A 12642-nucleotide genomic window follows, 5' to 3' on the forward strand; every position below is an offset into this window, starting at 1 on the left:
AAAAACAAAAAAACAACCCAAGCAAGAATATGTCATCTGCCTGTCAGTCCAAGTCCACAGTAGAACAGGTGACATCCGAGTCTCAGTAGTTCTATAGACGGGTGACAGTGACGCGGTCCCCTTGAGGCACACTGCTACTGAGCGACACAGCCTCGGGAGAGGGGCTGTGGCCAGTGCGTTCACATTCACAGACGGGCTGCTCTAGCTACGCATCTCCTGCTCCTTGCTACCCTGTTCTGTTTAAAAATAATCATCTTGGTAGTGTAAACTTGACTCAAATGCAAGCTACGAAAACAAAATAAAACAAAAATCAGAGTGGGGAGAAAGGCCAGATGTGGCAGTCCCCAGAAAGTCACAAAGACCAGGCCTCAGCTCACGGCATGCGCTAACACTGAGTGCCATGCACAGACGGTCGTCTTCTGGAACCAAATTCGTACCAGTTTTCTTTCACAGCCGCTGTGGACCCTCGACCATTGGAGGGACAGTGGATGGTGCTGGAGAGTTGGTGGAGCTCGCTGGAACTGTGGGGAATGACAGGCCTGGACGCTGCTCTTCCGGAGGTGAGCTGTCCAGACGCAGTCACCGTGGACACGCTCCCTGTGGCACCCGAGACTCACAGCTAAGTCTCCTGAGGAACCACCTGCATAAGCTTCTGGCAGAGCACCGTCCCAGAGACTGCAGGGAGAGATCAGGGGTGAGCACAGGGCAGAGGATGGGGCAAGAACTGGGGTCGGCTCCTGCTGTCCCGCTTGCTCTTGCCAACCCATTAGTCACCTATGAAACCTCAAGGGAGGGGCTAGACAGACACTTTAGTAAGTAGCTGCTGGCCTGCGTCTGGCTTTTACATGGGTCCAGAAATCTGAACTTATGCCATCAGGCTGTCCCCCAGAACATAGTGATAGCCCTGGTCTGCAAACGTGCTCCCCTCTGGGAGTTTTAGGGGGGTAAAGACAGGGACCTAACTGGAACAGCCTTGAGCTGTTCCATTTACAACCCCCTCATTTACAACCCCCTCAGGCTCCCTCTCTTGGTCAGACCACCATGTCCTAGCTCGTGGACTGCAGTAGGCTTTTGCCGGTTGGCGTGGAATGCCTAAGACCAGCTAAGGTGGAGCTCCATCTCTCTTCCCTGTATCCTGGTTACTCATGGCTGGCGCACTATACTAACGACTCAAACCTAGTACCACAAAGCCTGAGGCTCAGCATGATTCTCTTGGTCTGTATGGTGGTCATGGCAGGATCAAGAATCCCTTACCCTGGACATTCCCACCCTGGCTGGTATGGGCAGGGGCTGTGTACACTCACAGATGGCTTGCAGGAGCCACTTGGGCTTATTCTGCCACCAGACACCAAAGAAGTAGACAGGCAGCCCACTGAGGATAATGGCAAAGCCAATGCCACACTCCTTGGGTGTCTTCCAGAAGGACACAGCAATGAGGAAGAGGCAGGCCAAGATGAAAAACACCGGGAGGGCCAGGTACACCTGGGATAGAATGGAGAAATAAATGCTACCAGCTTCTCCTCCCCATATTGCTCCAGGCCTGTGGGCACAAGTGGAAAGTTCCCGCCTATTGTCCTATGGCTGACATGTGGCCCTGGAGCCATCACCTTCTCCTTGGGTCTGCCTAGCCACCTCTTCCTAGACCTTGGGCCTTTGCTTTGAAGTGGCTTAAATACCTCTAGCTGTTCCCTTGGCATGCTTTGAACTGTCATGGGCCTAGAGAGGGCAGAATCCAGGTCCTGCTTGGTCTCACTCTGACCTCAGTACAAGGTGCTGAGCAGACAATTACCCAAGGCTCAGCTAGTATAGACACAGCTGGTCCAGTTTCTCTGAGGCTTCCTCGGGGCGGCAGAGGTCGGCCCTGCAGTCCCTACATCACAGACATGGAAACCTTGGCTACAATACCCACCCATGGTCACCTAGGGGAGGAGCAGTAGGTTGATCCTTCTGGGAAGACCCTGGCTACCCACCAAAAAGCCAGGAATACTGCCTTTTCAGAGAACCCTTTGTGGGTCTAAATGCTCACCCCAAAGCCACAGCCTGCAACTAGCCAAAGCAGACAGGCTTCTGGCAGGGCAGCTGGCATGCTGAATAACCCAGCAGGCAGAGGTGGGTTTTCCTCTGTGGGCTCTTGCCAGATTGCTGTCCAGAATTCCAGTCTTGAAAATGGACTCCCATCGTGAGTCTATTATGTGCTCTGGGAATGAAGCCCACGGGTTATCTGTGAACTTTCCACGGACCAGCTGTGGGCAGTCTGACCTCTAACCCCACAGTGGGATGACCCCAGCAAGGTTCCTTGTGATGCTGGTGGAGACCAGAGTGGGGGAGGGGCAGGAAGAAGCCCTGTAGCAGGTGTGACTGGGTCAGCAGTGTGCCCAAGAACTAGCTGGGTAACAGAAACTGCTGGCCATCAGCTACCATAACTCAGCTGTCTTGGGACAACTCTGACCCCAGAAAGCTTAGCCTTCAATGTGCCCTTCATATGGTACTCATGGAGAAGGGGGCAGGCTCCCTAGTTTACCAAGGAGAGATGGACAGGGCAGAACTAGAGGTCGTGTCAGTCCAGGGCTGCTTGGATGCAGACCCTGCTTCTGAGAATGACACTCAGGGACTGAGAAGGACACCACCCAATACTCACTTTGATGGGACGCTCCAGCTCAGGCTTCCTGAAGCGAAGCCACATCATGCCGATGATAGCCAGGGCCACACACAGCCAGTTGAAGAAGCTGAAGAAGTTGATGATGGAGAAGATGTCATTGGAGAAGGCGTACATCAGGGTCATGATACACTGAAAGTAAAGACAGGGCCAGGTGAGCCTGGCAAGGCTGTGCCAATGCGGGAGGGTGCCAGAGGCCACCAGAGAGAAAGCCAACAGCCAACAACACCAGAGAGTCAAGGTCACCAAAGGACCCCATGAAGAAGGTCTCAACAGAGTCTGGATGAGCACAACTGCTTGCTCCTGTTTTAAGAAGTAACTAAGCTGGGCGGTGGTGGCGCACGTCTTTAATCCCAGCACTCAGGAGGCAGAGGCAGGAGGATCTCTGTGAGTTTGAGGCCAGCCTGGTCTACAAAGCAAGTTCCAGGACAGCCAGGGCTGTTACACAGAGAAACTCTGTCTCAAAAACAGAACAAAAACCATTTTTAAAAAAAACATATTTTTAGGGCTGGAGAGATGGCTCAGAGGTTAAGAGCACTGGCTGCTCTTCCAGAGGACCTGAGTTCAATTCCCAGCACCCACATGGTGGCTCATAATCACTTGTAATGAGATCTGGTACCTTCTTCTGTTCTGCAGGTGTACGTGCAGGCAGGAACACTGTATACACAATAAACAAATACACCACACATACACACACACACACACACACACACACTACACCTCCTGAGGGAGCCTGAATTCCTGACCCAGGAAGGGGGAGACAGTAAATGTTTCTTATTTTAGGCTTCTGGGGATGGGGTGACTTTGTTACATAGTAACAGAGAACATAACTCAATGGATATGCACAGAAGGAAGAACAACCGAGTCCAATTTGTGCACTGAGGCCATTAAATGGTGTGGGCATGACTAGAGCAGATGTTCTCACTGGGCAGAGATTTCGTTTTATACACTTCAAGAACCACAATGGGGTTCTGAATTTAAAAATCTGGTGGTGTACTGGGCTTGGCTTCCGTGTGCATGGCACACAGTTCCCAACTACACATTGCTGTGGGCACAGACACAGAGCCCTGAGTGGTGAGGACAGACAGGCAGGAGCACATGGCAGACTCACCGTGAACACCAGTGACGGCACAGGGGTCAGGAGCTGTGGGTGGATCATGGAGAGGACAGAAGGCAGGTGGCCCTCCCGAGATCCCACGAAGAACAGCCTGTGGATGGAGCAGAGGGCAATCAGCACTGGCCCCACCACCTAGATATGGGTGGGAGGCACCTGGAGCTGAGGAGGATGCGTGCCAGCTACACTGGGAGGGGATGGCCTTTGCCCTCTGGTTGGTCTCTGGCCACAGGCCTTTCAATGTCCTTGACTTCTTGGGCTAACAAGGACAGAAACCTGGACTGTATCTCGCTTATAGCGCCTCCATGATCTGACTTAAACAGCAGCGGGTCAGAATGGTTCCCCTGTTCTCAAGTCATCCAAATATTGAACAATCGGCCGTCTATCATCAATAAACAGCTTTCAAAGCGTGTGGAATAGCAGAGGGTTTTTCTCTAGCGCTGTCAGGCGCTTACCTTGAGGATGTGAACAGAGACCCATTGACAGAGCCGAAGCAGGACAAGCCCACGAAGACGGGGATGATCCAGGACATGACTCCTAGGTGATAGTTCCCAAAGTCCTGGACAGACACAACGCATGGTGAGCGTTTAGCCCCAGCGGGACACAGGCAGGGTCTCAATTCTGGCCCCTGGAGCAGTTTAGCCCGTGACCCTGCTGGGCTTGTGGTGATGCACAGATTGATAGAAATGGGTTAATTTCAGATGTAAGAGCTGGCTAAGAATACGCCAGAGTCATTGGCCAAACAGTGTCATAATTAATAGTTTCTGTGTGATTATTCGGGTCTGGATGGCCGGGAAACAAATGAGCAGTCTCCTACACACACTAGACTCCCCAGCTAGGGAAAAGCTTGGGCACAAGGGCCAGGCCTGACTGGCTTGGTCACAGGTCTGGGGGTGGCACAACAATCTCAGCCTCTTGGATGTAGGAGCAGCTGGTAGGCAGTGTCTTACCACAGCCACAGCTTCAGACACGAGCATCTGGTTGGTTGACAGGGTAGTGAAGTAGGCCAGGTTCGTCAGCACATACACCAGCGTGACAATGGGCAGGGAAATGATGATGGCCAAGGGCAGGTTTCTGGGGAGAGGACGGAGAAACATGTCAGTGTGCCGCGTGGACCCCAAGGTGAGGAGCTGGGCTCCCTGTCTGGGCCTCACTTCCTGGGCAAACAATAGGAACATCTACAGCAGCACACAGCTGAAGCACGGTTCACACTACCATCCCTGGAAAATGGAGGCTCCTCTAGGTGGCTCTGAGGGCTCAAGAGAGCCAAGACTGCCCAATGTGAACACCCATGGTCCCTGCCTACTCACTGCACAGCCCCAGACAAGTCCCCTTCACCTGGGATCCAGGACTGAGAGCCACAGCGGCTTCTCTCTGGCCTAACCCCACCCTACCCTGCATCGTCTCTACTGCAAGCCCCTGACACAGCCTTCCATAAAGCCTGGGCAGGGCTCATCAACGGGCTTGTTCAGTGTGTGGCTTTTCCCTCGTGTGTTAAGACAAAGAAATGTGTCTCTGTCATTTCTGTACATACCTGTAAGGGTTGATCATCTCCTCTGTGACAAAATTCAGATAGTTCCTAGAAACCAAGCAATAGTACGTCATTACACTGCACACACGGTTTAGGAAAAAACCAATGCAAAGAGAATCCTGGGCTGCTCTGGGTAGCTGTGGTAGTTTGAATGAGACTGGCTCCTCTAGGTTCATATATTTACAAATTTAGTTCCCAGTTTATGAGCGACCAGGGAAGGATTAGGAGGTATGGTTTGCTGGAGTGAGTTATGGCTTTTGTACCACTTGGGTGGGCTTTGAGATTTCAAAAGCCCACACTAGGCCCAGTGTGTCTCTCTGCCAGCCTGCCTACAGATCAGGATGCAAACCTCTTGGCTACTGCTTTAGGACCGTGCATGTCGCCATGCTCCCTGCCATAACGATAATGGACAAAGACTAACCTTAAACTGCAAGCCCCCATTTAAATGCTTTCTTTCTAAAAGTTACCTTGGTCACAGCAACAGTACACTGGCCAAGATAGTAAGGGACAGGAGAATCCTCTGCATGTTCTCACTGTTGACAGGAGCTGGGCAGTGGGCACCCTTGGGACCAGTTGCTCATTTTGCTCTGTCCTCTGCCGACTCTATTTGAGGTGAACACAGCCTGTCCTGTCCAAACACTCTGTGTGGCTTCAACATCCCAAGCCTCTATAGAGCTGTCCTAAACGCAGAGGCCGGGCTGGTACCTTATGGAGAACTGCAGACAGGACTGAGCTCTCCTTTCCTGTTACCTAATGGTAGGGACCTGTAGGTGTCTGTGCAGCTCAAGATGTTCCCTGTGCTCTGTCCCAACCACTTGAGCCACCCCCATATGTTCCCAGGCCAAGGGACTCAGATATTCCAGAACCTACCATCCTCCATAGGCAAACAGGCCACTGTACAACGCCAGCACGATGTTCCCCACATCCCAATTGGTGCCTTCAAAGGATAACTTAGGGTGCAGGTTGGACATATCACCTGGAATGCATTAAAGAAAGCAGAATCCTGGTTAGAGGATCTGGACAGATCATAATACAAATTCTGGAATGTTTCTGGAGCAAAACACTGGACCAAACAAAAGCTTAGGGAAACAAGCAGAGAGGGGCAGAACCATCCCCTTCCTATACTCCCTGGCTACTCAAAGGAATGGGGCCTGGCTAGAAGCCCATGAGTTCTCTCTGTAAGCAGAGGACAGCACATCCCTTGGCCTGGAGGGATCAGCTCCAGAGTCTCTGCTGATACAGGGCTGTCTCTCACATGTGGAGTGCAGGACAGGAACAGGCACTTCCAAAATTCTTCAAGAGACTTCTCACACAGTTCACATAAGCTTCAAGGCTGCTTGAAGAGATTATTGTTGACACATTGGCCCCTTGGTATGAAGCTCAGGAGGCCCTGGTACAGGGTTGCTGTGCCACCCAAAGTGAGTGAGCAAACACACCCAAGGATTAGGATGGGGTGAACTGACAGCAGAGGCGTCCAGACACCTCACTTGGAGCAGAGGGGACTTCACACACAACTTCCCTCTGCTGGTGTCCACCCGTTGCCTTTTCCAATGACCTGCACTAGACTTAGGACCCCCCACCACTCAGATGACCACACATCAAATCTATATGTAAAGATCTTTGTTCCAAGACAGCCACACAGCCCTAGACTCCAGGTAGTCTTCCTTCTAAGTATTTTCCAAAGCTAGCGGCTATGGTGGTAGAGTCTTGGTTACCTTAGCTGTGGAATGGCCTACTTCATCAAGCCTGCAAAAGTCTGGTGTTTAAAGATGTCCGACTTGAAGCCAGGTATCTGGGCACCCAGCAAGGTGGGTGGCTGGCTCTCCACAGACCCAGGTTACCTACCCGTGAGTTTTTACTTCATGGGTCCTATGACTCTGGGCCCGGGAGACAGCTAGACAGCTACAGCATGGATACACAGCTCACATTTGGCCCAAGACCAGGAGACCAATGGGACTAATGCAGCTTGGAGCCAGAGAGGCAGCATAGTCACCAGGAGAGCTTGGAGCCAGAGAGGCAGCATAGTCACCAGGAGGTGAATGGTCTGCAGTTGTGCCTGTGGAGGCAGCACAGGGCCCAGGTCTGCCTGACTCACACCAGAGAGTCAAGGTCACCAAAGGACCCCATGAAGAAGGTCTCTACAGAATTTGTCTTTCAGCCTGTGCCAGGGTCTGACTAAGAAGATCTGGTTGGGAGGTGGTGAGGCATGGATCTCTGTGAGTTTGAGGTCAGTTAGGTCTATAGAGTAGTTCCTGGACAGCCAGGGCTACACAGAGAAATCCTGTCTCAAAAAACAAATGGACCAGCCTGGTCTACAAGAGCTAGTTCTAAGACAGGCTCTAGAAACTACATGGAAACCCTGTCTCGAACCCCACCCCCCAAAAAAAAACCACAAATGGAATAAATGCAAAAAAGGAGAAGGAGGAAGAAGGAAGGCAGTTTGGGACCAGTCAGTGTTTTATGGTTTTCTGGATGTATGAAATGTCCCATGATTCTATTCCCCAATCTGAGCTAAGGTTGTCCTGGGCTCTACCCGCCCCTGGTCTTCTGAGAAGGGTATTACCCACATCCCCATCTGTCTAGGTCCTGGTCACAGGGCAGTCAGAAGACAACTTGTGGTGAGCAGTTCAGGGCAGCTCAGGACAGGGTACCTTCAAAAGTGCTGTGGCGGAGCCTCCCGCAGCCCAGGCACTCCTCCCGTGCTCTGCAATGGAACGCTTTAGAACAAGGAGGGCCTTTACATGGACAGGGCCTAGCTCCCGTCTCTGCTCTGGGGTGTACTTCTACAAGTCAGGAAAATGAGGCGCAGACCAACTATGCAGTGGTATGAGGATTTTTCAGGCTATGTGAGAACTGGAGCCGGTTCTCTACCACGCTGTGGCCCTTGAGGGACAGGGATGAATACCAGAGACTGGAAAAGTGACCAGAACCCACCCTGGGTCAACACAGACAGTTTTAGACTGGAGTCCACAACTACCTGGTAACAAGACCTCAAGAAGCAGAGTAACTGTGGAGTCTTTAGTACAGTACAGGATGCCTGCTTCTTAGCAGCCTGGTGAAGGGTGGCAGGAGGGTTTGGTTCCCTCAGCAGATGGTTCTCTGTCAGGGTCTCAGAGTTGGGGCCGGTATACCCATCTCAAATCTACAGTCATTCTCTTACCACTGAGGGGATGGCGGTGAGGACTAAAATCCAGTTCTGTGTCAGGACTTGTGGCATTCAGCCAGATCTGCAGAGCCCTGGGGTACAGTGGCTGTGGTCTATGCTGGACTGGAGGCCACAGCTTTTCTCTCTGTAGGCACCATGGAGTGGGCAGCAGAACTGTCGTCTGGATTCTTTTTTTTTTTTTTTTTTTGGTTTTTCGAGACAGGGTTTCTCTGTGGCTTTAGAGCCTGTCCTGGAACTAGCTCTTGTAGACCAGGCTGGTCTCGAACTCACAGAGATCCGCCTGCCTCTGCCTCCCGAGTGCTGGGATTAAAGGCGTGCGCCACCATCGCCCGGCCGTCTGGATTCTTCCAAACCCTTCCCAGGCTGGATCAGCTCAGGGACACCTCACAGTACCCAAACTGTCACCCCTGACTGCAGCTCCACTGGTGGCTTTAAGGCTTGTGGGAGTGGTCACATCCACCCGTCTGATCAACACACTGGCCTTGTGCCTAGTTGAGTTGTTTAAGGAGAACTGGAGAACCTTCCTGGAAGTGGGGCAGGGCAGGAATTTAGAGGGAACTGCCCCACCTTATCCCGGAGACCTTGGAGTTGTCACAGCTTGGGGGTGGGGACAAGTAGTGGGATACTAGTGACATCTAGTGGCCGTGAGAAGCTATGCACGGGCAGAGACCCCAGCAAGGTGCAGTCCTAGAAACCATGAATCAGAGTTCTCTAGAGAGCAGGGGTAGCTGGAGTGGGACTGCTTAGAGGCCCAGGAAAGCTCCCTGCCCAATGAGAACACAGAAGGAACCACCCATGAATTGGGCAGCTCTTAGGCACCAACCACCTGATGCCGCCTCCTTTATCCTTTCAGGCAACAGGTCCCAGTTGAGCTCTCAAGAGTGCTGCTGACCCAGGCCACCATGCCAGCCATCCCAGAACTGGGCTACCAGCCTTCCTCACAAGCAGGGGGACCTCGGCATGCCAGCACAGTATTGCAACCCTAAACGCTATGCCTATGGCTACAGTAGGACCCAGGACATGACATCCCACTTCTCTGACCCTAAAGTACTTCACTAAGACACAAGCGAAAATCATTTTGAAGGCCATGAAACATGGGGCAGGTCTAGTCTCCTAAGTCAGGCATGGGACGTTGTCACCTACTGACCAAGGACACAGCTAACATACAGTTATGAGCCCACATGTTGCAGTTTATCTATGCCAGCATACGAGGGCATCACTCTTCCCTCCCGTGACGATCGCTGGCAGAGGAGGTGACCACTCACTGACAGCTCAGGCTAATGAAGACTGCCTCACATTGCAAGGATGTGCCAGGCAGTAAAGTCCCTTCTGGGAGCCTACATGGGAGAAAAGGAGAAAGGTGTTCTCGGACACGATCATCCGCAAGCTGTCCCAGGGAGGTGTATTTGTCCTTTTGCTGTGCAGTACATTCTAAGCAGAATTACAATAGAGCTACTTTGAGTCCTCTGATGACATGTGCCCATCAATGCGCACAAAGGAAGAAACTTCCATAGCCCACTCCCATGTCCACCCTCGAGGAGAAGGCCTGGTACCCACTCGTGTTTGGGAACAGTCTGACATCAAGCCATAACCCCCTTCTGGATGCTGGGGGGTGAGGGGCCAGTTAACCAGAAAGGGACACAGCAGGTCAAGGACAGTGGAGTTCCTGCCCACCATGTCTGTCATCTGCTGTTTCCCTTACTTAGGTCTTCTAGGCTGTCTCAAGGGTTTTTCTCTCTGGGGTCACACTGGCCAAGCTGCCACCACCACAATTCACCCACTTCCATCCACAAGTACAGTCACGGCCAGTCAGATCTAACACCATTCTAGGCACCGCTCTGCACTTCTGAAAACGCTGGACCAAGTGCAGATACCCTGTTATACCAGCGACAGGCTGAGTCCTCCCAGGCCTATTAGGCAGCAGGGCAGTTATGGCGCTTCCACTGCTTGTACTCCCTTCTGGGACCTGGGCAGCAAGATGCTGAGGAGGACTTTCCCAGCCTGGGTCAGAGCCCTGTCTCCTCTGTCTGCACTCTCTTGTGGCTAGCTCATGCCTTTTCATAGTGAAAGAAGCTCTGAACTGCAGGCCCAGTCCTCACTGGATCCCACAAGGGGGGTTGTGGAGATTCTGTGGAAGGCTGGCAGTGTAGAAGGAGCCAACAACTGCCCACAGGTTAATCACCTTTCCTGATGAGGAAATAGCCTGGGCAGTAGGGTCAGCAGAGGGCTGGGATAGGTGATGAGGAAGCTTCTAGAGCCAGGTGGAAATAAGCACCATGTCCCAGACCCACAGACTGTCCGTTAAAGCAGGCTCACACACATGCCCAGAGCCAAGGCCTCTGCCTTCAAGGACCTGGTAATCACCACGGTCCTCCAAGGACTCTGTGCCCAATGGGAAACAAGGGTGGGCAAGTGACCTGGAGAGGGGTCAGCATTCCCACACTGTCCTTAGAGGCCAAGGCCTCCCTCAGGGTTACAGAACAAACCCCCGGAGGAAACCCGCACAGGAATTTTGCAGACGCTGCACTGAGTCCGGGACTCAGAAAGGAACTGCTGGAGGCGTAGGGCGTGCTTGCCACAGCCACCGGAATTGTAAACACATTGTGCATTCAAGCCTGACAAAAGCCTGCTGTCCCCTGCTCAAGTTTGTTTTCACTGACACCGGTTCTGGTACTGAATTCCTCACTGTCTGAATCTCCTCAGCCTCCGCACGCACTCCTACCTCCAGCCACTTGCTGTGCAGTGTGACTGGGGCTGTGAGCACAGAATACAATCCCTTCTGCCTGTAAAATAGGCCTGGACCACTCCCCGGGGCGTCCAGGTGACGCTCAACCCAATTCCGTCCCTGGCAGCTAGCCAGCACCTCTGTGCCTGAGTGAGAGCCTTGCCAACCAGACTCCCAGAAGTGCGAACGGCCTCCCAAATGCATCTGCAAAGGAACTGGAAAGGACCCTTTGGAGCTTCATGAAGGTTCCTGGTAGGTGAATTAGCAAAGGCCTCGGGCTGCTCTGCTGCTGGACTCCAGGTGGGCAGTTCACTTATCCAGTAACCCTCCCCAGACATTCCTGATAGACTGGGCCCTGCTGTGGAAGCGCCACCTGGGCTATAGTCTAGCGTTTTCATCGCCCCAAGCGTAGTGGGCAATGGTTCCAGCCACACGTAAATACAGAACACATGAACGAGGTCATGAGGACCTCTGCCACAGGGAAGGACGTGGAGTTCCTTACAGACAGTGCTCACCCCTGCAGGAGGGCAGGACCCACATCTTGGGCTTCTCCAAGCACTTGTGGATGCGTGTTCCTGGGCGAGGCGCCACAGAGGAGGAAGGCAGAGAACTGACCTGACTCCATCACAGACACCCCACTCGCATCCTCTCAGGTCAGTAGGAGGCCTTAGTACGGGAGGGGTTGGGCTGTTGTAAGGAAGACAGTAGCTCCTGCCCCATGAAGGTAAGCTTAAAGTCTTAAATCCCTGTTCCTAGGGATTTGGGACTTTACACAAACAAAAAGATCAGAAAAGGAGGCAGACTTAGTCAACCCCAGCTCTGTGCGCAGTCTGCTCTTATCTGTGAAATGAAGAATAAGCCTCCACCCCCTTCTGCTCCAGGGCAACTCCAGGACCAGGGCTTCCTCCACAGCTCCTGGTAACTGCTGAGCTCTGGCTGTTTGACTCTGCCTAAGCAGTGCCCCTAACTCCCTGGGGCAGCAATGGCCACTATACACTACCACGCTCAGGCAGGCGCTCAGCCAGCTCCTAGCCATTCTTCACTGAGGCTGATTCAGGGACTGAGAGAAATGCAAAAGAGGATTGCAAACAGGGGCCCCTGAGCTGGGCTTGAGCTGCAGGGCCTCCCCCTCACCCCATAAAGGCTGGAGTTCAAAACCCAGACATCTGTGCTTCTATCTCCCAAAAAGGGACTTCTTAATATACTCCATATACATTTACTGTGGAATATTACATAGTTAAGAAAAATAGGTGGACAAAGAGAGAAGACAGACAGACTTGAGTGTGCCTGTACTGGAATTTCTGGACAGCGGGCAGAGCATCACACATACATGGCTTGCGGATCACAGGGAACACAAACAGACAGTGCATTACCTTGTGTGGTAAATACCTCCCTTTCTCCTTCACCCCTTCCAGCAGCCTGAGAAGGCAGCCGGGGAAAGATGATCTCC

General features: G+C 52.6%; 1 protein-coding gene across 1 annotated transcript in view; it reads right to left on the reverse strand.

Annotated features, from left to right (window-relative positions):
• Window positions 1-410: 410 nt before the first annotated feature.
• The window catches only part of Slc7a5 (solute carrier family 7 member 5), a 30849-nt gene continuing 18617 nt past the window's right edge, over window positions 411-12642 (reverse strand). The window contains exons 3-10 of the mRNA XM_038313085.1: window positions 6172-6277; window positions 5305-5349; window positions 4721-4844; window positions 4226-4329; window positions 3768-3864; window positions 2639-2788; window positions 1305-1482; window positions 411-675 (exon numbers count right to left, since the gene is read on the reverse strand). Of these exons, the coding sequence (XP_038169013.1) occupies window positions 620-675; window positions 1305-1482; window positions 2639-2788; window positions 3768-3864; window positions 4226-4329; window positions 4721-4844; window positions 5305-5349; window positions 6172-6277 (860 nt within the window). The 3' untranslated portion in view covers window positions 411-619. The remainder of the gene's footprint in view (window positions 676-1304; window positions 1483-2638; window positions 2789-3767; window positions 3865-4225; window positions 4330-4720; window positions 4845-5304; window positions 5350-6171; window positions 6278-12642) is intronic.

Source organism: Arvicola amphibius, chromosome 15 (assembly GCF_903992535.2).
Source record: "Arvicola amphibius chromosome 15, mArvAmp1.2, whole genome shotgun sequence".
NCBI lineage: Eukaryota > Metazoa > Chordata > Mammalia > Rodentia > Cricetidae > Arvicola > Arvicola amphibius.